Raw genomic sequence first — 25,694 nt, 5'->3', positions numbered from 1 at the left:
AGGAGGATTGCTTATTAAGGAAAAGCTCTCGGGTCCTTCCTAAATTGGGGAGAGGACGAGTCTCGCCAGTGCGATAACTGCAGATTTATGTCAGAATTAGGTGTAAATAGCTGCACTGGTTATTCCCCTTCTTTAATTAAGCAAGCACATTTTCCCGGCCTCCGTCATTGCACGCTGACCAGTCTAGTTCCCTCTGCGGGGGCTAGCTTACAAAGCAACTCTGTCATGTCTAGGACAGTGCACAGAGGAGCCATTTTAGAGCTTTTCCAAAAGTTCAATCTCTGTGACAGCTCTTAAAAGTTGTGCAATGTTTGGAGTGTGTCTCCCCTGTACAGGTTTGATGGTGTTTCTCTCTCGCACAAACACACACCTTCACACCTACACACACACGTCACTTCATTTGACTTGTTTTGTTGTCTGATCTTTCTGAACTTGTAATCCAGCCTGTTTGCAGCTATCAGCGAGCAGTCGTCTGAAATGACACGAAGCTGCAAATGTCAAATTACTTCTCAGCGTGAGCGAACAGGAAAAGTATAATATCACTTTAAAAGACGGCCGACTTGGGTCCTTTAAAGACAATTCCTCCCGCGGCCTCTCATCTCCCTGACTTCTATTTCTGATGCTCCTGACGGGTGCACGGCCCAACAAACTTACAAGCTCTTAGCTGCGTCTGCCAGGGAGAAAAATACCTGAGATGATTGCAGTGAGGAAAAAAAAATGCTCTTATGCAGTTCATGAGGGGGTACTCAGTGTTCAGAATCAGCATTCAATTTCCATCACTGATAGCGTTGCTATTGATTCACAGTTTGCCCTGTGCTCGGTGCAGGCCAGACACAACAGATCTCATGGTTTTGGGAGCTGTCAGTCAAGGTAATCCAGGAGTCTTTCTCCAAGCCTGTCAGAGCGACGGCTTCACATTTCCCCCCTCGAACAGAACAGGGAGGAAGACGCCTGAAAAGCTGAGATGCCAGGCAGAAAAAACACTTTAAACCCTCTGTGAATGTGACTTCCACTTGAAATATATTTTTTGCCTCTTTCCTCTGAGTTAAATAATCACTCGTTAATGCTTTGAGTGAACAACAAGCGTGATGTTTGGCATCAGGTCAGATCTCGCTTTTAAACCCCGTTAATCATTTGATGTTTCCTCAGCAGGTTCCCTGTTTGGAAGAGGGACTCGTTTTGCCGTCAACAAATGACAAACACATTAAATCCCTTACTCTGCATTTTCAAAGGCTCCAGCTGAAGACGCCACCTTTCTCAGGTTTGATTCCTTCCCCTCTCTTTTGTTTCTAATACGTGAGAAAAGGCCAAAAAAAAAGAAAAAAAGCTGCAGTTGCAGTTTTGCCTTCCACTCAGGGTGACATGAATACGTCATACAAAACTGATCCCGAGGTGCGTGGCCTACATGTAACTCGCATTTGAACGCAGCAGTCTGGATTTGTCAGCGTTGCCATGACAGTGAGTAAATTGTTTCTCACCTGAGACAGCTATCACAACACTGGTGTAATTGTAGTTTGGCTCAGAGACCACGCTGACGTTAAGGAACTTATTCTGCACACCCCCCACCACCACCCTTGTTATTTTTATTTTTATTTTATTTTTTAACACCAACATAGATAGCAGCTCACATTAGTCTGGCATATAAAGCAGCTCACATCCCAAAATAGACGTGAACACTCGTCTGAAACAGTAAGATGTGAGCTGCAGTTCAGAAATCATGAAAGCCTGAGTTGTGGATGTAGGTACACAACCACACACACACACACACACACACACAGCCGTCAGTGCAGAGAAAGGTATTTATTGTGCTGATAAGGGACGGGAGGCCCTGCTGCTTTGAAATACTGAGTAGAGGAGGGAGAGTGTCTGAGAGCATCTGACCCCCCACCATGGATAAAAATGAGGGATGGGATTACTGGGATAGCTCCAATCAGAATACCCTCTTCTACCTGCTGCAATTAACATTAAACCGCCCCCCACCCAAACCCCACCCCCTCTCAACACAAACATATGAAATCATCAGAGCCTCTAAATATAAATACCAAGCTTTGGGCTCTGTATAAGCTCGGCTATAATGGCCTGTGTGAGATGTGTGCTCGTCATTAGTTAGCCGTGTCCCAAAGAGTGGATTTGGGGGTGGGGGGGGTGGGGGTGGGGGGGTTGTGAAGATCAGTGCTCAAGCTAGGGAACTCTGGGAAATCTGCCCCAGAGGTTCAAAGAGCAATTAAACGCAACAGATTTCTCCAGCAGCCCACTGCTTTATCTCCATCTATTCCCCGAGCCTCGTGCACGGAGGTAGAAGGAGTGCAGGGCGATGATGGGAGTGTGTGTGTGTGTGTGTGTGTGTGGTGGGGGATCAGGGGGGGGGGGCTTCCAGACCATAATTTTCCATGAGTGATGAACTGTGAAATGTAACAAAAGCCCCCATTGCCACACGAGGGATTTAGAGCCCAAAGAGCAATAGAAGAGAAAAGGGAGTAAAAACGCCTTTGTCAAATAAAAGCCTATATGTGTGTGTGAGAGAGAGAGAGAGAGAGAAAAATCCCTGTGTCATAGAAATCAGACAGCGGCGGAATATACGATCGGTTCATATTATGCACAGGTCCTCAAATGCAGCGGGCATTTAACAATGAGACAATGTGATATTTCTGGCTGACTTGTAGTCAATAGCCAGAGTCTTTAACATATTCACAGGCTAAATCTGAGCTATGAGAGATCATTCCTTTCTTGACTTATATTCAATACTAATTTTCTGGGAATTCATCATTTCAGTACCTGGAAACCAAAGCGGGATGAGAGTGAAATACAATGTGTTTGTTTCCCAAAATGAAACATTAGCAGTTCTCCTATTGACTCTGAATTTTTATAGCGTGGAAGAGAATATTTTCCGAGTGGCTCTTTCACAGTCTAACTTATATTTTCATTTGTAAACAGGCACGAAAAAAAAAAAAAAAAAAGGTACTGAGATTTTCAATTCTTCAGCCTCTCCGAGCTTTCCTCCTCCAGACTTTATGGCAAAGGAGGAAATGTTTTGCTCCAAACTTTTAAAAAAAGAAAAAAAAAAGTCAACAGAAAACCCTGTGGGAGGCTGGAGTCAAGGAGGCCCCCTGTTATCTTGTTATGGCAGTGTAAACGGTGAGGCAACACTCAACGCCTTGATGGAGCCCAGATAGACGAGTCACACACTCGCACAGCGCAACATCACAGAGCAACACCTGATGTTGTCTGCATACCAACTTTTCACTAACTTCACTTTTGCAAACTTTTCTCCCAGGAAGTAAACACATCCCACTGTTTGCTTCCTTTTCTTTCTTTTTTTTCCTTAAACAAAAAAACTCATTTCCATTCAAACTGAAAAATAGGAAAATAATATCTCATAATACTGATATGGAGAGATGGAGAACTATAGGTGAGAAGGGTGGTGATCATGTTAGAGGTGATGATACTAATGTTGATGATGATGGAGGTGGTAGAAGGGGCACTGCTGTTGTATCACAGTGCTTCTTTCACCATTTGTTTAGGCTTGTAGGAGCTAATGTCCTTCCCAGTATCAAGTTGTATTTAAAGCGTCATTAATACACAACAGTTTGAGCCGGAGAATGGGCTGTATAACTCACTTTAAACTAGAGAATCTGCACTGCCCAGGGTTGACTGATTTTGATCAATACACCAATGTTAAGTTAGGAAAGATTGGCCAATCAGAGTGTCTGATTTAGAGGCTTGGTTTGTCTTGGCTGTTAAATGGGTTTACAGGGGAAAAGCATGAAAAAAAAAAGTTATTGTGGACCATTAAGGGTTAATTATTATGACTACTTATAAGCAGCTGTGTCAACAATTTCTCCCACTTGGTGAAAAGCACCACAGACGTGACCGTAGGTGGGGCGGTTAATAATTCACCACCAAATTAAAATCCAACATTAACACTGATAAAAATCTGTTCAGGTGATTATAAAGCCGAAGGTAGTAGACCTGTGTTGTCAAGGAAACCAGTATCTAGAGTCACACCATTTCTACAAAACCAGTCGGGTCTGGTTTCATGGCATCTGTGGATGTGTTGGTCCGATATCCCAGAGGATGTGAACGGACCCGCGCGTACGCAGCTTCACCTCGGCTCATGTGGTTTTGTCACAATCTCTGCTGAAAAAAATAAAACCGTTTGGAGTTTGGAGGCGAGAGAGAGAGAGAGAGAATGAGAACTGTGAAGTTCACAGCTCACTGAGCTTTGTTCTGACGAGAGAACTGAAGCTTATTTTAGAAAGAAACAACCACCTACAAGATTTTGTTTTCTCCGATTTGACTGTCGGGTCAGAATATTGTCTGACACATTCAGGACACATGATCCCAGTAATAATATCATTTATATAATTTCCTAGAGATCCTAGAGATGTAAAAAAAATAAAATAAAATAAAATAAAATAAAACACCCAGGGAAATATATGAAATCATTAACTAAATGTGTCACACACAGACACTCACACATACAGACACAAGGATATGTAGTAGAATATGTAATGCTGGATGTTTCACTTGGTCGTACGCAGTCTGTGGTCTGTGCTGAGCCACAACATGCCCATAACAGGAAGTGTGGGATTTTCTGCCAACACCTGTTTAATGGACTTCTCCTGAGCCCAGTCTGGGCTGGCTGACAAGTCTGTTTGTGTTGGCGCTTGAAGGGGCTGGAAGAACGAGTGGTTTGGAGGAAATAAGAAAACGATAAAAATGCAGACAGCGCCCGACGCTCATGCAAACTTTATGGCACCGGGGTGGGTGGGAGGGAATATGATGAGATCCTCCTGTGACCGCAGCGTGTATAACCTTCACACCGCCTCCATGGATGCAGCCGGGCTGTCCGATCGCTCTGTGCTGTGTTAGACAGTATTCGACCTATTCTCAGTGCACTGGTAGAGTTTCAGTTGAAGGTATCGGGCTACAAAGGGAGAGCTGGTGAGGCTGTCGGGTTCAGATGAGGGTGAACGGGCCGCTGCCTTCATTTAGCTGGTTTCCTGCGTTTGAAGCTGGATGATGCTTTTCAACTTGTCTGGGGGTGGTCACGGTGAAGCACATGCTTGTGTCTCAAGTGCAGAGCATTCAGACACCTCTTCACTCTTCACATTATAATATGTCGGAGCCTTGTGCTAAAAACCCTTAACGTTCATTTTCCCCTCATTAATCTACACTGAATAGAGCGACCAAGCAACAACATCATTCTGCGTTCTGAAAGGGAAAAAAATGAAATATCATAAGTATTCAGATGTTTCTGTGAAGGTGCTGTGGCAGAGATTACAGCCTCAGGTCTTCTTGGGTATGACGCCACGAGATTTCCACACTGGGATTTGGGGATTTTCTGTTGTTTCCTGCAGATCCTCTCAGGCTCTGTCAGGTTGGACGGGGGCTCTGTGTGTGCAACCGTTTTCAGGTCTCACCAGAGATGTTGGTTGGGTTCATGTCAGGGCTCCGGTTAGGCAACTCAAGGACGCTCACTCACTTTTCCACTCACTGCATTGGTCATTTTGTCTTGCAGGACGGTGAATCTCCGGCCCAGTCTGTGCAGTCTTGTCGATCGGGAGGAAATCTCTGCTTCGTAATCTGTTTTTCTTAGCTTTCCCTCAACACTGAGCTGGTACCACAGCTCAATCTTGGTTTCATCAGACCAGAGACTCTTGTTTTCTCTCACAGTCTGGGTTTCAGATGTGTTTCGCAAACTGAATGCACCGCATAATGCAATGTGTTCTACCTCAATTTGACAAATTGAAAATGTTTTGGGTTGATTAGACTAATTAAATCACATAAAAGAGCCAGGATTCCCTTGAGCACACAGATTAAGACCATGTGTGGAAAAAATTAAGTCAAGTCTCCAACGCTGCATTAGGCTGAAACAATAACGCAAGATAGCTACAGTATCAATAATCAACTAAAAACAATGACGTAGTAGTATGCTGCAGGAACATGTGAATTACCTATGTCACAGATTTCAATAAACATTTGATTTGCTTTGGCTTAATCTTCTTACATTAGACGCTTCTATTCAATGAGTAATTTGTTTTTCAATGCTGGGTAATTGCTACCACATTCCTAAAGACTGACTTTTATATATACTGTATATATATAAGTCTGAGAAGTTCATTCTCTGCTTGTTTTTGAAATCTCACCCTCTTCGACCGAAAAAAGCCAGGATGAACAAGTTTATGAGACAGAATGTCAGAGACAACAGTGCAGCCCTGAGAAAAAGCCGCCGTCTCTTTTCTCTCCCTCTCATCTCCTCTAACCCATGCATTGACTGAGTGTTACAATAAGAGATGAGACATATTGCTGCTGACAGCGCACTCGTTTCTCAAGGAAATGTCAGCGTGGAGCCTGTTGAGAGGCGCCACAGTATGTGAGAGTGTGGGGTACGGAGGGGGAGGTGGGGTGTACGGGAGGTGGGGGAGTTAAAACGCTTTGTCTGTCTGAAACCTCTAATCAGGATCAGCTTAGGGAAAAGGTCAGATTTGTATGTCACAATGTAAGAGGGAGCTCACGGCACCTGCGCTTGCATTTATTGTCCTGCAGGAGCCTGATACGTGGCAAACATGTTGTTGTTGTTGTTGTGGCTCGAAATGATCATCATGAGTGTGGGTTGCGTGTTGATGCTGATGAGCAACGCACCATCTAATAACAGGATTTAATGTTTAAATAAATATGTAGCAGCATTTGTGTCAGTGTGCACGGGTTTCAGAGAGTGTCATCTCTTGCCTATAACAGTCTTACACTTCCAGCGCCGTGTGACTGCTAAGATGTAATGACAAACACCTGTTTTCAATATAAATAGGAAAAAAAAAACACCTCGCCGTATTTTTAACCTTTTTTTATCGATTCTCATCCTGTGACATTAAAATTGCCTCTGCGCCACTTTCCTTGTGCTGTGTTCATTAATGCTGACTGATAAATAAAGCGTCAGTTGGCAAGTAAAATCACACAAAACCTGACGACGCTGGAGGAAAAGAAACAGCTGTTTCCTGTCTGCAGCATCCCGCTGTGTTTTATTGACCTCCAATGTGTACTGCATGGCATACTGCACCATCCATCATATACTTTATGCTACACACAGTAGTATTTTCTGCATGAGTAAACCGTATGCAGTGTGACTCAAATATCAACATCATTATATGGCACTTTAAGACGTGTACACACAGTAGAAGAAGTTAGAGGGGGACATAAAAACATATTCCACTCTGCTGCTTTAATAGAACAAATAAATACCACTACGACTTCCTCCACTGCCTCATCCACAACATTGCTAATGGTTAGGAAAGAGCCAGGAGTCCATTTTTTTTAAAGCCTCAGTTGGTCCGTCACATTACTTGTCTCATTAGCTATAAGCAGAAGAATTAAGACAGTATTGGTGATCCACCTTCTCTTATCGCGCCACAGCTTTAATGATCTCTCGTACTAAACTAGGAAAGAGCCGCGCGCTGGAAGGCCTTTTTAATAATCTTCCTCGTTTCCTCATTTAGAGTTGATTGGCTATGAAATGCACCGGCCTGCCGGGACTCAGGTTTCAGCATTCATCAGCATTTCCTGGTTGTAAATTGATGGCACAAACAGAGGCGTTCAGCACTTGCACGGGAATGCATAAGGACATCCACACACACAGACACACGCACACACACACACACTCACATACATACAAATATGTTTTTTTAATGCAGTATAAATTATGGAGTCACACCTTAGAAATGGTGGTTCTTCTATGTTTAATGTCATGTGCATCATAGAAGAACCTACATATGAAAGTTAAGCATTGGCGTGTTAGAGCGTTGGACTGGATGTCAATTCTACTTAACCACAGATACGTTATAATATCGTGTGTATATAGACCGGGGGGCGCCAACCCGTAGAAGACTGAAGAGTTTCCCTGTAGATCACCAGAGGAGAAAAAACTGCACATCTCCGGGAAGAAGTGCACCAAGAGCACATAGAGACTTTTTGCTAAGTGGCAACAATAACTAGTAAAAGGGGCGGGGCTTTACTCCTGTCATTCAAGCTACAATTCCACATTCGACCACAATTACAGGGTCAATTTTTACTTGTCAAATCCCACAAACTACAGAAAAATAAATGAATACTGTTCAAATAATTAAACAAATAAAGCCTGGCAGTTTTTACCTCTCACAAAAAAGTTGAAAAAGTAAGATTTTCACTCTGAATAGTCTTTTTTTCTTTTTTACCTCGGTGCCAAGTTGAGTGAACAACAGTTAACAACAGCACTTAACACAATTTGCTAACGGCAAATGTGATTTTTTTTCGCCCCCTAATGAGCGAACTAGTATCCTCATAATAATAAAAAAACATGTCTTGTTGGAATGAAATGAGATTTTTAGTTTAAAATAAGAGGCTGTGTGCAAATAAAGAGTCCTCAAGTTGGAAATACAATCTGTCTTTTTCTCTTCGTGTTGCTCTCGGTTGCAATTTGCCTTTTATTCAGGCCGAGCTCATGGATCTGTGGCTGAGGAAGGTTGGTGACTGTATGGATGAGGAGATGGAGATAGTGAAAGCACCACAGTTCAGTGTGGTCTACCTTCTCTGGCCCAACACACACTTTATTATTTGCATCGACTACCAGGAAACTTTTGTGTTGTCCAGGTCGAACGTTTTCAGAAGACACGATCGGAGCGTCCAGTTAGTCACTTTGGGACAAGTCGCTTAACGAGAATCAGTTTCTTCCTCAATCATTTCTGTATGAAGTCAAAACTGCTCCCATGAACCCTGCACAAACTCAATCATCGGCAGGTTGACTGTATGCGACCTGTCCGGCTTTTTAAAGGCCAGTCTGAGTCTAACTGGAGGGGACGGTGAAAACTCATATGATGGCAGATTCGTGTGCCAGAGTTCAGTGAATGCCAGCTTATTGCTATCGAAAAGGTCACTGGGCTAGAAGCAGAATGAAAAGTCTTTACTGGGGGAGAGTGCTGTGTGTATGTGTGTACGTATATGTGTGTGTGTGATGCAGTCCTCCTTTATCTGTGACCCTGGGATGAAGGCCGCAACCTGAGATAACCATGCTCATATAAGCACCACGCCCTCGAGCTGCAGCATCTCTCTCCCTCTCCCTCTCTCTCCTCGGTGTCTGTTACCTTCAGCACTCCAGGAAGCAGACACTGGGCTTTAAAATACACCCGCCTCTGTGAGCGCAAAATCAATTACCAGAGAGATGAAATTCTCCGATAACACGGCCTAATGATAATTGCCCCGAATTTGCAATGATTTGACTTAAGATACAAAGCTCTATTGGCACTGCAGCGGCGCACTGGCAGGCGGAGTAGCTGGAATATCAATGATAATTATTCCATTGTTGATTTGGAGCCACGTTACTGCCTGGGGTAAACATAAACCAATTGCAGCGGGATCGGACTGGATGGTAAGCGGCAGGGGTCATATTTCACTGATGTTTGTGTGATTTGTGATGAGTGGAGTACAGTAGAGGGAGGAAATGGTTATGTGGGAGCTAACCACGGCCTGTTTAATTGATGCACTCCCATCGTATTGACTGCCGGAGACATGAGGGCGGCAGCGCGGGGCGAACTCCCACTAATTCAATAAGCGATCATCAGACTGTTAAAAGCCTGGGAATAATAATAATCATAATAAACCCACATTCAACCGTGCGTCTAGAAATAGAAACGGCTCCAGTGGAGGATCAGCCACGGCTGACCGCCGTTCACCCGCGACTCAGCCGACTCACCGCCACCAGACAACCTCCAGGTTCAAATGTGGATCAATCAGAGGTCACGGCGCCGGCCCGGAGGGAGGAGGGAGCGCGACCCCATTTTGAACATGACCTCCTCCATACGGCGTCACCCCACCTCCTCCACCCCCCCAAAAAAAGTCGCTGTGCCTTCAACCAACCTTGGCCGATCACGGGAGTCAGCATTTTTTCAAAAGTGCCTGAGAGATGTCGGGCTGAATAATGTGTCCTATGAATAAAACACATTAGCTACAAAACATGTTGAATTATTCACATTTCGGAGCCTCCATCCCGCCCCACGCAGGAGATATTAGTTCTTCAGTCACAGTATGCTTTTCACAAAGTCCTCTGAGTCTCTGTCTCCCCCCGTGTTCGCTACTTCGCTCCTCTCTTGATCATTCACTCACTCTTTGTCATCTGTATTTTGTTAATCCCTCTCTGTTCCTCTGTTTTCCCTCTCAGCTGACTTTCTGCTGATGGCAACCGTCTATTTATACTCCTCAACTTACTACTTTTCCTGGAACATCTCACTATTTATCTAAAGAGCTCTTGAAGCCGTTGAGGAGCGCGTTTGTTCTGAGAGAATCTTTGATGACTTGGTAATAAACGACGGCCCAAAATGGACTCATCATTTAGCGTTAATCTGAGGCAACCAGCTGTGAGTTTCAAAGCGGAAAGGACCCGGAAGAAGGAGGGTGATTTGCTAATTAAATACTTGACCCAATATGCATCTTCTCTTTTTTTTTTTTGCTCGTTTTATTTTCAGCTCCGCCAGGAATTTTCATGATTGCGATATAATTTCCAGAATCAACAGCATCAAAGGAAAAACCAATCAACCAATCACTGCTTGTTATGGAACTGCTTAAATATAACCCCTCTGCTTCTAAAAAACATCACTTTGAAGTCCTCGTGATTTTACCAGTGTGAAGCCTTTTATCAATGAGAGTCGACAAGACTTACATACAGTTTTTGTAAAATTAAACAGAAAAAGAGCTAATTAGTTCATTATCTTAAAAAGCCTCTTTGGGGTTTGAGTGTTTTTAGTCATAAAGCAACTTTAGGGCAAAACACAAAGAAAGCTAATTGCTCCAATTTTGTAAAGCAAAATGGAAATGAAGATTCTCTCTAGGATTTAAACAGTACAGTAACGATATGACCTGTTGCCAGTTCATGAAAAAATAATCTCCTCTCTACAGGAAGTGTTGAATTATTATTATATTTCTGGGTTGTTTAACAACAAGACAGAGGCAGATAAGAGTCTGCAGCGATTTCAGTGCTAAACGCTAATGTCAGCATGCTAACAGTGATAACACAGTGTTGTACAGCAGCTATATTAACCTCATTTAGCATGTTAGCGAGCTAGATACAAAGTAAAGCTGAGGATGATGGGATTGTAATAGACCAAAGTACAAAATCCAAATTAAAAAGGACGTTTGAACCAAACTTCATGATAAATAGATGATGAGATGCATCACTTCAAACCAGAAAAAATTAACTCACTAAAGAAAAAATCAGACAAGACAAGGACCATGAATGTCTAATAAAAATACTTCAATAACAATCTGTCTGGACCTGAGCTCTGAGATACACTGCTGCAGAAGACACATGTATGTCCTCAATACTTTTAAAGGTGAATATCACTGATTAATTAAGTTAAAAACAAAATACCGTATCTGGAAAGTTGTTGTCAAACCAACGTCTACTAAACCTGTGCTCCACTTTTTTTCTCATACATTCGGTTGTATTTTTAGTTCACCTGTGCACAATTTCACCCAGACGTTGTTTGGATTTTTAGGCCACTCACTCGCTCACTCATCCAACTCTGGCAGACGACACACTTTCCCACTTTGAGATCATTGTTTTTTTTGCATGTGTGTGTGTATGTGTGTGTGGGGGGGGGTGTGAAGTGTGTGTTTTCATTGGGCGAAGTCACATTATACAGTGTTTTCAGTGAGTAAGCATCGTCAACAGAGCATCAGACAGTGTTTGCGGTGCAGCAGCTCTCTCAACAGCAGAACGTGACGTCAATGGGCACAAACCTCCATTTCTTCAGCTGCAGCCGTGAATCTGAGTCACTCAGGCTTTGAAAGTGTCTGTTACAGAACTGGGGTCAGAACGAGCCGAGCAGATAAAAGATAAGCTGCCTTGGTGGGTTTTTTTTAAAGCAGAAGTAAGCGATCCGGTTGTTTTGGCTAACTTTCTGTCAGCCGATGGAGTTAGCAGCCCCCGCCCTCGTCCCTACCTCGCCACATTCACGCGCATCCCTTGGCTGCACACGCAGAGAGGACCGCCCCTTTATGCGTTTATGCCGTTCACTCTCCTCATTGGATAAAGGTTGTGGGATACAAGGAAAGTTTTCTCCTCGGCTTACAGCAGAGCAGAGTGACTGACAGACCCGTGTTTCAGACCAAACACTCTATATAAGTGATTGCTGTCGGAAGATATACTGTAACTATTTAAGACTTATATTAACACAAATATTCTGCTTACTTCTGCTTTAACTAAGTGTGCAGTGGTTTAAGGGGAAGATTTTTTTTTTTTAAGGTGGGGGTAGGTTGTACTCACCAGGGCGCAGTACGTCTCTGGAGGGTCTCCACAGGTGATGTTGGGGGGATCCAGAGTGACCTTCAGGAACTGGGTCATGTCTCCCGCCTCTGGCTGGCAGGCCATGTAGTCCCAGGTCAGGCCTTCATCCGAGTAAACCTGGGACTTGCACACATCGTAGTGGCCCCAGGCCGCCGGGTAGTGCTGCATGGCCGCCTGGCAGAGAGCGGTCCACAGCGCCTGCAGCGTCAACACCAAATGGAAACGCATGACTGGTCCTCACTCTGAGCTCCTCCTCAAGGAGCCGTATCTCCCTCTGAAGGTGTATGGACAAGGGATCCCTCTTCTGCTTCCTCTTACTACAGCACACTCAGCTGGAGTGGGGAGGCATGCCAGACTCCCTTCAGGTGGAGCGAGGGGACAGTTTGTTTGTTTTATTTTACTATTTCTGTCTCTCAGGTTTCTGGAGTGGTGGATAAACTATGATGATGCTGAGGGTTACCAGCCCATTGAGAAGATAAGAGGAGAGGGCTGAGGGAGGGAGGAGGAGGAGGAGAAGGTGGTGGTGGAGGAAGAGGGGGGAGGTGAGAAGGGAGATAGCCCCCCTGACACGCTGATAGGAAGATGAGTGACAGGTCTCCTCAGCTCGCCCGGCTGTCAGTCATGGTCTTCGTCCCGTGTGGCGATCTGGCTCTGCGGAGAAACAAGAAACAGAGGGAGACGGAGGGTGAAAAGAATATCCTGCACCTCCCTCCTGGAAATGGAAACGGACGTTAGGAGACATTAGGTGGGCGAACGGTGTGTGTGTGTGTGATGGGTTTCAGGCGAGGGGCGTCATGTTGGTGTTAGTTGTCCATCAAAACACAGAAAATCAGAGAGAGAGGCCATCAGGGTAAATAGGATCCTGCTGCTCTCACACTGAACGATCGTCTCACTCAGCGGTGGCAGGCCGACAGTGTTACTGTACAGCCCCCTACCCCCCACCCCCACCAACCACCACATCCTCACACTGCATGGGCTGGAACGACATGAAGAAATGGTACAGTATATATCATATTTGATTTAACCCTCATGTTATGTTCCGGTCGAATTTGACCATTTTAAACGTTTTATCTCTGAGAAATATAGTTAATGTGATCAGACTGACCTAAGAGTCCATGACTTTGTCTATAAAGAGGATTTCAACAGATAAAATGAATTATATTCATTTGCATACAACCTTTTTGTGCTTTTTATTCAACTTTTGTACACTCTTGTTGTGCCATTAGAAATAAATGGGGAACTACAATTAGTGTAAAAAACTGAGCTCAAGTACATCCTTATTTGTCAGATGCATTAGCTCAGATAAATGAGGCATACAGTCCATAAATAACAGATAGGAATTAAAGACCTGTAATATTCACAAGAACTTAAGTTGATTAAGAAAACTAATGAAACAAATGATGATAATATATGTATTATTACAGTTTGATTATGAGTCTTAATAGAGTGGTCATTTTTGACTGGGAACACAAAAGTGTTTAACATGAAATGAACACAAAATGAGGGTTAACTAAGATGTCGGATTTTTAGCATCAAATTCAGTTTCACATCAAAACGTACTTAACGTCAGTTGTGAGAAACATGATGCTACAACTGCCCACATAACTCATCCTTCACTCTATAATCCGTCTGTTTCAACAGGTGTAAACTTCTTCACCTGAGTCCATAACAAGAGGGAGAGTTGTGTTGGGAGAAGACAGACTGTGCAGAGTGAGTGAATATAGACGAAGCAGAAGTGGCTTAAAAATAAAAGCTGGCTGCATCAGCTCTATTGAATTCTGATATCTAAAGTGCTGCAGTCAGTGATCCACCTGCAGGGACTGCAGGGTGACTTTTAGTGCCAGCGCTGTGCTTTTTGGATCATATATTTATTTCCAGTTCAGTAAGGACCTGTTGCTGTGGAGTAATTAAGGTTTTTTTGTTGTTGTTTGGTTTGAACATCATAAAACATGAAGATGGTGCATAATTGATTTTTCTGGTCACTTTGTGGTAAAACACTAGACCAACATGATGCCCCCCTCATGAAGTTGACGAGGTTAACAGATATGAAGCCTCATCATAATTAGTGTGTGTGTGTGTGTGTGTGTGTGTGTGTGTATGTGTGTGTGTGTGTTTGCTCCTTTTAACCGCAAAATCAAACCAATGAGTTGAAAGACACTGAAAAGCACTGAAGGTTCATCTGTTAAATATTGAAAATATTGATTTCAGCTGCTTTCATTTTCCTTTCAGCGACAACATCAACACCACAGTTCCTCTTTATATAATCCCATTTTGCAATTCTGTGAGTAGAAACATCAAACATATGTTGTGACTATAGGTCCTGACCGATATGAAATTTGGGTTTTTTTTATTGAGCAAAATAAAATGAGTTTGCATAAACACACAATGATCCCTCAAATATGGTTCAAATGACTCAACATTTCACTGTTTAACAATACATAACTTGTATTATTCTGCAGTAAACTATTGGAAATGGAAATGTAATAAATAAAAATAACAACCAAAAGAGCAAAAGCCTATAATAAATAATTCCACACTTTCATTTCACAAGTCTCCATCAGTCTGACACATTATAACATTATTTTCTCTAGTGGCTCAACCAATGCAAGGACATAATTTCTATACAGTTTAAGACCCAGACAACCTCTAGTTCACGTACAAAGTCTGAAGGCACAAAAAAGGGTTCACATCTGCCAACACATACACACACACACACACACACACCAATACCAATACGTCTGAAAGATTTGAATCAGACAATTAATCAAGTCGGGCTCTAATTGTGACTGCATTTCAATTCAGACTGTAGCAGTAGATGTCCATGGTCGTAGCCGCTGCACTGTATCACATACAGTCATTCACTTTGCAGAGTAGGGTACAAAGCATCCATTTATAACTGCCAACCACTGCAGGCCTGGCCTCGCTCTGCCTTTTGTCTAAAGTTTTTGTATTGAAAAACCTATTTAAACACAGTTTAAGTGAGTAAGACACTTAAAAATATCCACACACTTAAAAATAACCACCACAGCCCTGTTTCTGTTTTCTCTGACAGCTCATTTCATTGGAACCGATATGAAATGTAATCACAAATTGTCTGCTATTATGGGTGTTTATTCTGCCCTTTTGCTTTCATATCGAGTCGTATAAAGTCTTTACAGTGTGTCTGTGTGTCTCTGTCCAGTTTGCTGTAGATACAGTTATGTGCAAACAGCAAGTGACAGGTAGACAGACTGGTAAACATATTGATACTGCTCAACCAGTGAGAGCTATGTATGTGTGACTTTACTGCTGCAGAGATGTATTTACATTTCTGCATAAGCAGTATGTGTAAAAAGCTGCTGAGCACATGCTGTGACAAAGTGAGTAGGTAACACGTGTGAGGAAGACAATGTGTGAAAAATAATATGTCTTTTGAAGTTGCATCCACAATTTACTGTCTATCTGAGGCCTGAAGACACGATAAAACACACAGCTCCTATTCAGAGACATGACGACGAGTGGTAGGTCCACAGATGTGAGGATCTAACACACAGGGATGTGGAAATGCTGATATATCTATTTGCCTCTTCAAAATGTAAATTTGACGCATTGTAAAGCGGGTATAATGGATCGGGAGCTGCATCAGTGTCAGATATTTTCAACCTGTGCCATTCAGAGTCATTTCAGTCTGATAGAATGTAAATCATCATTTTATGGAGCAGCCAAGGTCAGGGGCAATGGCTCTGGAGCATACAAAACACTATGTCCAATACGAAGCAGAAAGGCATATGAAAGAAAAGAAAAGAAAAGAAAAGAAAAGAAAAGATGCTTTAATACCACTGAAGGAAAAAAAATGAAAGTGAGATTCTCAAAAAACATGACATAAGTTGAAAAATATTCCCAAAAACTGAATTCAAACTGGAATATTATGGCATATGAACAGAATTTAATACCATTCATCCTCGCACAAAAGTGAAAATCCATCACATCAATCGCAATGAGCCTCATTCACAGATACAGTCGGAAACTGGGATTCAATTTTGCAAAAGTATGATCCAGAAAGACAATGTTAAAATCGGTAAGAAAAAAAAAATACAAGTGCAAGAACAGTGAGTCAGAGGACGGAAAAAGGAGGGAGGAGGAAGGAGGATGAGGTTAAAGGGGGAAAGGAAAAGCACCTTAAATGTAAAATGTAAGAATGTCAATGGGGGAGATGTCAGCAGGTGAGGAAGCAGCCAATTATCCAGGGGAACTCTTGGCACCTGGCTCCCTGTTCCCATTAAGAGACATAATATTACCATGTTAAGGAGGAGACTAAAGAGTTGGCCAGGTACTGTCTATAAGTGTGTGTGTGTATATGTGCTGCACCTGCAACATCTGGATAAGGAGAGGTTGGAGTCGCAGGTAATGAGACAACAAGCACTAGTGAGGCTTTGATAACAAGCAATAGAGTTCACCAAAGCAGAGTCGTTATCACTGCACCGTCCTGGACACGGCGGCCCCTTCCTCTCATCACTCCCTGCTTATAACCCTCCATCACCCCGAGGAGACAAGGTGAGGAGGGAGAAAAGGAGAGCAGATGGAAGACGTGTGGATGTGCATTTTAAGTGCGAAAAAGAAAAGGGGCTTTATTTCAGGGGGGGCAGGTCGCTTCCTCCGACCATCGATCAAGGTTTGAGGATATCAGAGGAGCTGCACTCTACTCACAGGATGTCTGAAATCCTGCCATGTACAGGAATACACAGGCGCAGGGCGATAAACACTTACAGTAACAGTGGGAGGTTGCAGGGTGTGAGAGGGGAGGGGGGAGAGAGGGGGGTGACGGCCAGGAAAACAATTTCTGTGTTCAATTTTGAAGAAGAAAGACAAAAAAGGCACTTGTAATGTAGATTTACTACATTTGTCCCTGCAAAATATATTTATCCAGCACCATTTATCAGGAAGAGGAAGTCAGATATTTAAAATGAAGACAAACTACGGAACATTAAAAACAGATATTACACGAACGTGGAACAACGAGGGAAATATAGCGGCTCCAGCTTCTTAAAGGGAAAAAAAATGTTCTGTGTGGGTGTAAACCAGAAGAAACAAGTGCAATCACGTCAAACATCTTCACCTGACATATTTTTTAAACGCTAAAAATATGTCTTCCAGAAAATGTTCAATTCCTATTAGAAATTCTTCTCCTCAGTGAAACATCCAGAGTCAAAAATGTACAATTATGTTGTATTTCAAAAGATTAACAACTGGAAACAAGATGAAGTTGTCACATTTTTTGGGGTACGCTGCATAGTAGTGGACCACCACAAGTTTTCAATTTGGCTCTGAAGTCAAATAACTCCTAATTTAACAAAGAGAAAAACAACCTCCTAGTGTTGAACTCTGCAGAGACGTTGTTGTGCAGTGAAGCCTAAAGCTCAAACATCCACGTGAAGTGACACTGGGCAAAACATACTGTATGTGTGGGGGTAGAGGGGGTCTTTAAAGGTATATATTTTAAGTGAAAACATGTTTGAATAACAGCAAATAAATTAAAAAGTAATCTATTGGCAGCTTCAGGGCAAATAAATGAATATAGACCTTCAAATAAGCACACAGAGTGCAGAGGCTGCTGCACCACAGGGGCCTGTCAGCAGGGACCGGCCCACCATAGCGCTGCGACCTGCAAGGCTCCACTTTTACATTCAAACACATGAATCTTTCACAAAGCCCACGAGGGTTTGTTTGCCAGGCGAGGTCGCCCCCCACCCACCCAAACAGCCACCCATTACACCCGACCTCTCTCTCTCTCCATAGTGTCTGGGCCTGAGAAACAGCCCCTGGTGTCCACTTCCATTTCATCCCCGGGGCCACTCAAGCATGACTGAGTGTTTCTTCAAATCATGGGGGAAATGTTACACGCATGTCCCCAGAGCTGCTCGTTACTACTGTGAAGTGGGGGGAAGGGGGGGTCGCTTGTAAATCATGCATATCATCAAATGAACAAACAAAGAAACATAACCTTAATTTTCTGCTTGTTACAGCTCCTTTTTTTAAACTTTAGCTCTAAAACTTCAGCTGTTGTTTACGCCATCTTGCCATCCTTTACTTTTTTTTTATTTCAAATAGGCAAATAAACAGTTTTCCTCCCTCTGCTTCCGTCCCCAAACAATCCATCCACCATCATTCCACTTTTCAATTTCTGCCCATTGATTGTTTTATTTTTCTTGACCAGTGGTTTTTGTGTGGCTTCAGCATTTTCACCTGCTGCTGGCTGCGTGGTGCCAACATTATCAGCCGCTCCAGACTGCATGTTTTTAGTTGCTCTCTGACCATAGAGGCCCAATTTCTCTCACCCAGGACACACTGGAGAGAAATGTCAAGTCATAATCTCTCTGGGCTCGTCTGCGGCGGCCCACAGAGGGCAGTACCTTCACACCTGCCTCGTCCGACTGGTATTGAAATTCAACAAATTAAAAATGTCCTAAAAATCTTTTTTTAAAAAGAAAATGTCATCTTTACTTCTAAAGGATGTGCTCAGCCCAGAGTAAGGTGGCATAATTACAAGGTTACCGCTGCTATCTGGGCTATTTTTCCCCCCTTTCATTTTTAATTTCACGCATTTTATGCACTTTCAAGGGCAGTTTCTGACCCTGCTTCTGTCCTGTCTCTACCTACTTTCATCTTTCCTGACTCTGCCTGTTTCGTATTCTTCACCAGTGCCTTGCTAAAAGAGAAACAAGAGCACGGGAGAGAGAAGGGCAGAAAGACAGGAGGGCAGACAGTCAGAAACAGATGAAAGACAGATAAAGATAGAAGCTGGCCCGGCTTCAGAAATAAAAATAAAGAAAAAAAGAAAAAAACCTCCTGCCTGCTCTCTGTGCTCCACTCACCAGATTTCTCCGCCTGCCTTTTCCAGAATCCTTAATCTTGTCTGTTAACAATCTGCCAATAGGGCCGCTATCCTCATGAATAAACATACGGAGAGTGGAGCATGGTCCTGCAAACACGACAGCCAGCGTTCCTGTAGAGCAGCGAGCATGTCTATAATGCATCCCTGGGGCTTGCCTCCAAGTCAGCTCATCACTTAGAGCTCTTTCCCACTTCTTAAAATGTCGCCGCCCTCAATCGGCAGGCTTATGATCTTTTAATAATGATGACAGGTAGCGAATGGGTGGAGTGCTGACAGCTGGTTAACTGGCTGTGTAGGAGATGGGTGGGCAGGTTCAGAGGGAATCAAAGCTGAGACTCTGCTCCAGGGTTAGACAAATAGTTGTGCCTGTTCCAGTTTATCCCAAACCGGAGCTGGCGGTGGGTTTGTTTTCCACCTGTGATGTGACGAATTATCACCAGGAACCTGCATGGGGTAAAGGAAAAATCCAACCCACAACAAATGTCTAAACCCCTGGAAGGATATATCATTAATTTAAAGTTTTTCCTGTGTCCCATGTTTTCTGAGAAATGGAGGAGGATAAATTCAGTGTTTGGTGTTTGGTGTTGGGTTGGCCGTGTGTTTGAATCCCTCTGAGGTCATGATTCCGCTAACAGGACGAGTCCGCTGCCTCCTCCTCAAATCCAGAGTCTACTGGAGCCAGACAGGTCAGGCCTCTGAAGACGAGCGGCTCCCTGACTGCTGGAGACGTGCTTCACTCGCCTCCACCAGCTGCATCTGCCACAATCCCCCTCCTCTTCCTGACTCCATCCAAACCCCCCCTCCCCCCCAACCCCCACCCCCCTGCCCTCCTCTGAGCAGCCGAAGCTGCCACGTGCACGCCGTGCGTGCCGGAGCAGCACTTTTGACAGGGTGACTGTGGCAGTGCTGCCCCAAGTTGAGCTGAACACCCTCGGGCGTCAGTTACTCCAATGAGACAGTGAGACAAGATCACGCCTACACCGCCCGCCATCCCTCCCTCCCTCCCTCCAACTCTCCATCCCTCCTCCTCCTCTGCCTCTCCTCGCCACCAAGCATGCTTCTCTTTGCGACACAGGAACACCTTATGCATTATTAAAGACACTTTTCCTAAAAGGCTGCTAGCACATTATTCTGCAACCACAGTGACATGTCTGGAGACTCAAAATGTCCACTTTAGCTCTAAAGAATGTGCTCACCCAGGTAGCTCTCTGGAGATGGAGACACTGTGAAAAGGCTGGAGAGCAGCACATGGTTTAAAGCGACAGCTGCTTTAAACCCAACATACAACGGCTTATCATAGGTCCACATGTCATAGAAGGAGTAAAATATGAAACTAGAAGCTAAAGATAATCAATGATTGTTGCCTTCCTGATCGGTAACTCATGAGGAGCAGTTGAAGGAACAGCTGTAATCTCATTGTCTAAATCCAACTCTTCATCCATCCAGCATGTGCTTTCCTTCAGCACTCAGGGGCAATCATCCTTAATGACAGCGGTTATGAGCATGGCCTTAAAGGAATAATTGTTTATTATCCAACACAAGGCCAAGAGAAAGTAGCTAATGTGGATCCTGCAGATTATTATAACTGCTGTAAGTATCATATCATAATATCTCGCCTGTAGCCTACAACTCAAAGCACAGAGCAGTACTGAAATTGAAATCGAGCAGGTTTGGATTCAATGAGAAGCACAACAGAGACCATGTACCAGAACTAATCTACCTGCACTGATAGGCTGCTCTTATGATGATGTATTAAAGGTATAGGCCCTGACACTAATGTAATTACGCGTGATGGATTGGCAACGATTAGCAGACAACTTCCACAAGGGGGCGCCTCTATTAAAAAAGAAAAATGACCTGAGGTAATGGTGTTAAAGTTGTGGACGCGTTCAAGGTCGCTTCATTTCTGCATTTTAACAAGTCCTTCATAAGTTGTTTATGGGGTTTTTTAGGAGTTAAAGAAACACAACTCTCATGCACACGACGTGATTCATGTGAGATAAATGCGTCCAGGCCGAAGACAAGTAACTTCCACCAACGCCAAGCGGCTGCTTTAACGCAAAAAAAGTAAACTTTACAAGTGAGAAGGAAAAAACAAAACTTACATGTCGTGAACGCCTCTCTCGCACCGGGCTCTCCGCGTCCCCTCTGCTCTTTAACACCGTTCAACAAGTTCAGAGCAGCAGAATGAACATTGATGAAGAAACAAGCTCTTTAAGACGCGCTCCTTAGCGGGAATGTGATGAGTACGCACGTCAGTCTCTGAGGAATCGCTGTGCGCACCATCTCTCACTCTTGTGTGGCGACCGTGGAGAGAGGGGGGTGGGGGGTGATGGGGTGATGGGGAGGGGGGTGGAGGTGGAGGGGTGGGGGGGAGAAAACGATCAAGCGAGAGGATATTCCTGCCACTTCAAAACAAATGACTGATGACCGTCCTGGGGGCTCGGTCAGCACCGCGCCTGCTGGAAAGGGGGGGATTTCTGAGCAGGAGCTCCGGTGCCAAAGTGTCCATCATCCTCTCCCCAAGTGTCATTCCATCACGGCGTCAATCTGAGGCACAGTGATGTCCGCAGGAAAAGAAAAAAGCCTCACTGCTGCAAAAACAAAACAAACTTTAACCTGCTGGCGCGCGTCCCCTCCTCTTTTACGCCCTCTTTATAATTCCTCTCAATCCCAAAGATTCCTGCATGCATGCGTGCGGCTCTCTGCGCGCCGCGGACCTCGTCCTCACTCTTCTGCTCCTTTCTCTCCTTCTCCCTGGCTAAGAATTGGTTTCAGCCACTCAACAGGGACATGGATCACACCAATTACACTCGGCTGCTGAGAATATCCGCTCGCATCAACGCGTCCTCTCTCCTGGCCGTCTCCCCCCAGCGCGGCGCAGAACCAACCGACCGCCCAGACGGAGATGACGGGGGAAGAAAATGCGCTCCGAGGCTCTATTAGATGAGACGCACACTCAGCTTGGCCCCCCTCCCTGCTCTCCCCCTCCTCACGCACACCTATGCTTTCTCTCCCCACCCCTCTACACCCCTCCAACCCCACCCACACCCCCACCCACACACATTCACGTCTACGTACACCATCCTCTTTCGGGACCCGATAAACTCCGGAGTGGTGGAGAATCGCTTGTAGTTGAACCTCTTCCGCCTTAATTTATCCAACAAATGCGGACGTTACTAGTCTAAAAGGAGTGGTAGAAAAACACAGAGGATAAAAATCTAGATGTTTGAAAAAAAAAGTCTTGTTTTTGTCTCAGATAACAAAATCAATGTCATATTTGAATTATTTGGATCGACTCAGAATCGAGCGTAATTTCTCCAAATTTCCTTTAAGGGTTTAGAGAGTTTTGATGCTCGAGCCTCATTCACAGTGTTGTTTATGTGTAAATGTGAAGGGAGGGGGAGCAATTTACTATGATCTAAATAAAATAATAAGGAGGAGAGAAAGCGTCCCCTCAGTGCGCCAGTGAAGGTCCCATTCCAGAGAAATGAAGCGTTCAATTGCCGGTGGTTAATTGAGCAGTAAATAAATGTGTGTTGGAGGAGGAGATTTAGTTTTTATTATGTTATAATTCCACGTCCAAACTCCTCTCAGATCCACTGACATTATCTCACCTGGTTTTCTTTTTTTTTCCGCCCTTTTTTCAGGATAAAATGGATCAAACTCTGACGACAAGGAAACGTGCCTTCAGATAATCTTTTTTTTTCCTCCACGTGCAACAAACAAAAAAAATCCTAATAAAAGGAGGGGAGGGTGTAGCACGGTCTCACACCTTAATTGATTCCCACGAAGTGAGAGAGAGAGAGAGAGGTGGATAGAGAGACGAAGGGTGTGAGGAAGAGGAAGTGAGGAAGGATGGATGGATGTGTACAGTGTGTATAAGAGGCCCTCCTCACACTCCACGCACACACGCACACACACACACCACCCTGACCCTAACCTTCAAGGAAAGAGAGAAAGGTGGAGAGAGAGAAAAGATGAGATAAAGATTTTAAAAAAAGAATGTTTATCCAGCGCGAGAGAAAATCCAACTCAACCAGTGAGAGCTGTGTGTGTGTGTGTCTGTGTGTGTCTGTGTGTGTGTGTGTGTGTGTGTGTGTGTGTGTGTGTGTGTGTGTGTGTGATTCAACGCAGATCAGCTCTGGATCTGTGCGCACAGGGCGCGTTCACGTGTCCTTTAATTTCCCCTCTGTATACAGGTGAGTTATGCACAAAACTGAACAGAGGCAGTTTTAACAAAGTGTGAAACAGTTCTTTGCTGTGAAGCGTCTGGAGACACACACAGAGAGAGAGAGAGAGAGAGAGAGAGATACACCTGGTCTCTCAGGTTATCGCTTGTGTTGATGAGTTCATTTCCACGGCTCTGAATAAAAGCAGAAAACACACCAAGGCGGAACAAAAAACAGCAGAGAGGTGTTTGTGATCTCGGAGCAGTCGACTTTACTTTCTCTAATCACGACGCACTATTTGATCACCCACTCGGCGCGCGTCGCGGCAAAGCTTCAAAACTTTACGCGCTCCCACCGTCCACTTGGAGATGGATAGAAATCGAAAGAAACGGGCAGTGTGGTGATCTCACCTTGGCCTTCAGAGCTTCATTCTGTCGAAGACACTCGTCCATATCGCCTGTTGCAGCCACGTAAATCCGCTTTGAAACGGGACATCTTAGCTTGGCGCAGGAACCGGAGACTCCGTGCCGTGGAAGCGACCTGCCCGCCTGTCCGTCTGTCTCCGCCTGTCTCCGCCGCTGCCGGGGAATGGAGGCGAGCTGGCCGGTAAACCCACACAGCGCCACTTGGAGCCGGACACACAAGAAGAAGTGGAGACAACAGGAGGAAAATCCGACTGAACCAAGCGTAACGCTGGTTTAAAAAAAAAATAATGAAGCGATGGAATAATAAACAAGTCCAGGTGGCTCCTGAGGAGAGGCAGAGTGACCAGAGCCGCTGCTCCCTCACACACACACTGAGGAGGCGAGGCTCTCACAGCTGACTTTCACCTGAAGTTTATTTCCTGGCTGAAGCCTGAGAGCAGCAGCAGGAGATGAGTGTTGACACGAGCACCCAGTTCAACCAGTTTCTTCATTTAAAAAAAAAAAAAAATTTTGCATTAAAAAACAAAAAAAACATCACATGCACCTCTCATCATCTGCAGCATCAATAGCAGCGGGAGATTTGTGGAGAATCTGTCATGTTGCTTTATGGCAGAAAGAGAAATAGATATTGCATCAGCAGCAGAAGATGATGTAAAAGCTGCAGAAATGAGCTTTATTGTGAACGTGGTCTTCATCATGAGCAACTGCTGCCATATAGGACCCATCAGTGTGGTATTCAGGACTTTGACAGCTGGGTTCAACAAACATATGCTGCACAGATCATGATTAAAGTCACATTAAGCAACTTTTGATGCTTATTCATGTCCATTTTGGGACAATCTAAGATCTCGATTTTCTTTGTACAGTGTCAGTTTGAATCTGCATTATCTCAAGGTAGCCTACTTTATACAGGGTAAGGTCAAGACTTACCACCAACAGAAACGGTTCAGGGTGGGAGGGGCCACCTGCCTCAACTGGTTGGGTTTGAGAGGAGAGGGAGAAGTAGTATGATGTTAGTATAAAATTAAGCAGTTGAACATGAACACAAAGTGGTATGGACATACAGTGTACTATTTTAGATGTCTGTTTTTTTCTATTTCACACTGTATATATAAATCATCTGCGATCTGAAGCCAAAGTTCTGGATTTATCTCATCACACTGTTCAGTCACGACCTGAGTGCTCACACTGTACGTGTAAAAACGTCCCATCAGCCCCAGGACCAGATGACCGGTCCTCACTTTCTCCTCTACACAACATGACACATGACGCCTGATGAAATTGAAGTTCATCCCGACACTGAAATGACTCATTCTGCTCAAAAATCTGGTTAAAAAAACAGCTTAACACACACTGCTTCTAATTACCTTTGCAAAGTAAAAATAAAAATATGAATACATTGCTAGTTGCTGACTTGTTCCAGTTTTGGAGGAGTCAAACCTGAGAGGATGGACACCCAGAGCACATGAGCCACTCTTCTCAAAGCCAAGTCACTGGTATCAATCATTAAAATCTGTCAGGCCCAGCAGACGCACAGTAAAACTCAGCATCATGAGCGTTCCAGCTTTATGAGACAGATCAGTTAAGTCATCTTTAAGTTTATTTGTGACCTCGAGGAGGGAGGTTGAGGATCTCAGCTCCTCACACGCCCGTCTACCTCTATCTCTCTCTTTTCTCGGAGGCCAAGGGCAACCGGCTTGACATGAACCTCTTCTTTTAATTCACAAGACAAGAAAGAGGAGCGAACAGCAGAAAGCTTCCAAAGAGCACATTTAATTCCCACTTATTGACTCACTACAATGACACCGCACAATACGTTCACTTACAATACATTTCTGGAGCTCATCTGCACACTGCTAAGCTCTTTTGTGTCTTTTCTTCAAGGCCTGAAAACTACTAAGCTCAGGCAGTGTGGG

General features: G+C 44.1%; 1 protein-coding gene across 12 annotated transcripts in view; it reads right to left on the bottom strand.

The window, feature by feature from the left end:
- Positions 1 to 24,151, bottom strand: part of ntng1a (netrin g1a) — a 106,833-nt gene extending 82,682 nt beyond the window's left edge. For 10 of the 12 annotated variants that reach the window (XM_085762635.1, XM_085762637.1, XM_085762639.1 and 7 more), the window contains exons 1-2: positions 21,287 to 21,510; positions 12,290 to 12,961 (exon numbers count right to left, since the gene is read on the bottom strand). In XM_085762635.1, coding sequence (XP_085618761.1) covers positions 12,290 to 12,538 — 249 coding nt within the window. In that variant the 5' untranslated portion in view covers positions 12,539 to 12,961; positions 21,287 to 21,510. Of the gene's footprint in view, positions 1 to 12,289; positions 12,962 to 21,286; positions 21,511 to 23,763 lie in introns of those variants that run through there. The other 2 variants (XM_085762642.1, XM_085762633.1) reach the window with 2 other exon arrangements.
- Positions 24,152 to 25,694: the final 1,543 nt, after the last annotated feature.

The sequence above is a fragment of the Trachurus japonicus genome, chromosome 20 (assembly GCF_045865225.1).
Source record: "Trachurus japonicus isolate A0001 chromosome 20, Traja_1.0".
Taxonomy (NCBI): Eukaryota; Metazoa; Chordata; class Actinopteri; order Carangiformes; family Carangidae; genus Trachurus; species Trachurus japonicus.
Note: the sequence above shows the minus strand (reverse complement) of the source record. Positions and strands in the feature narration are given on the sequence as shown.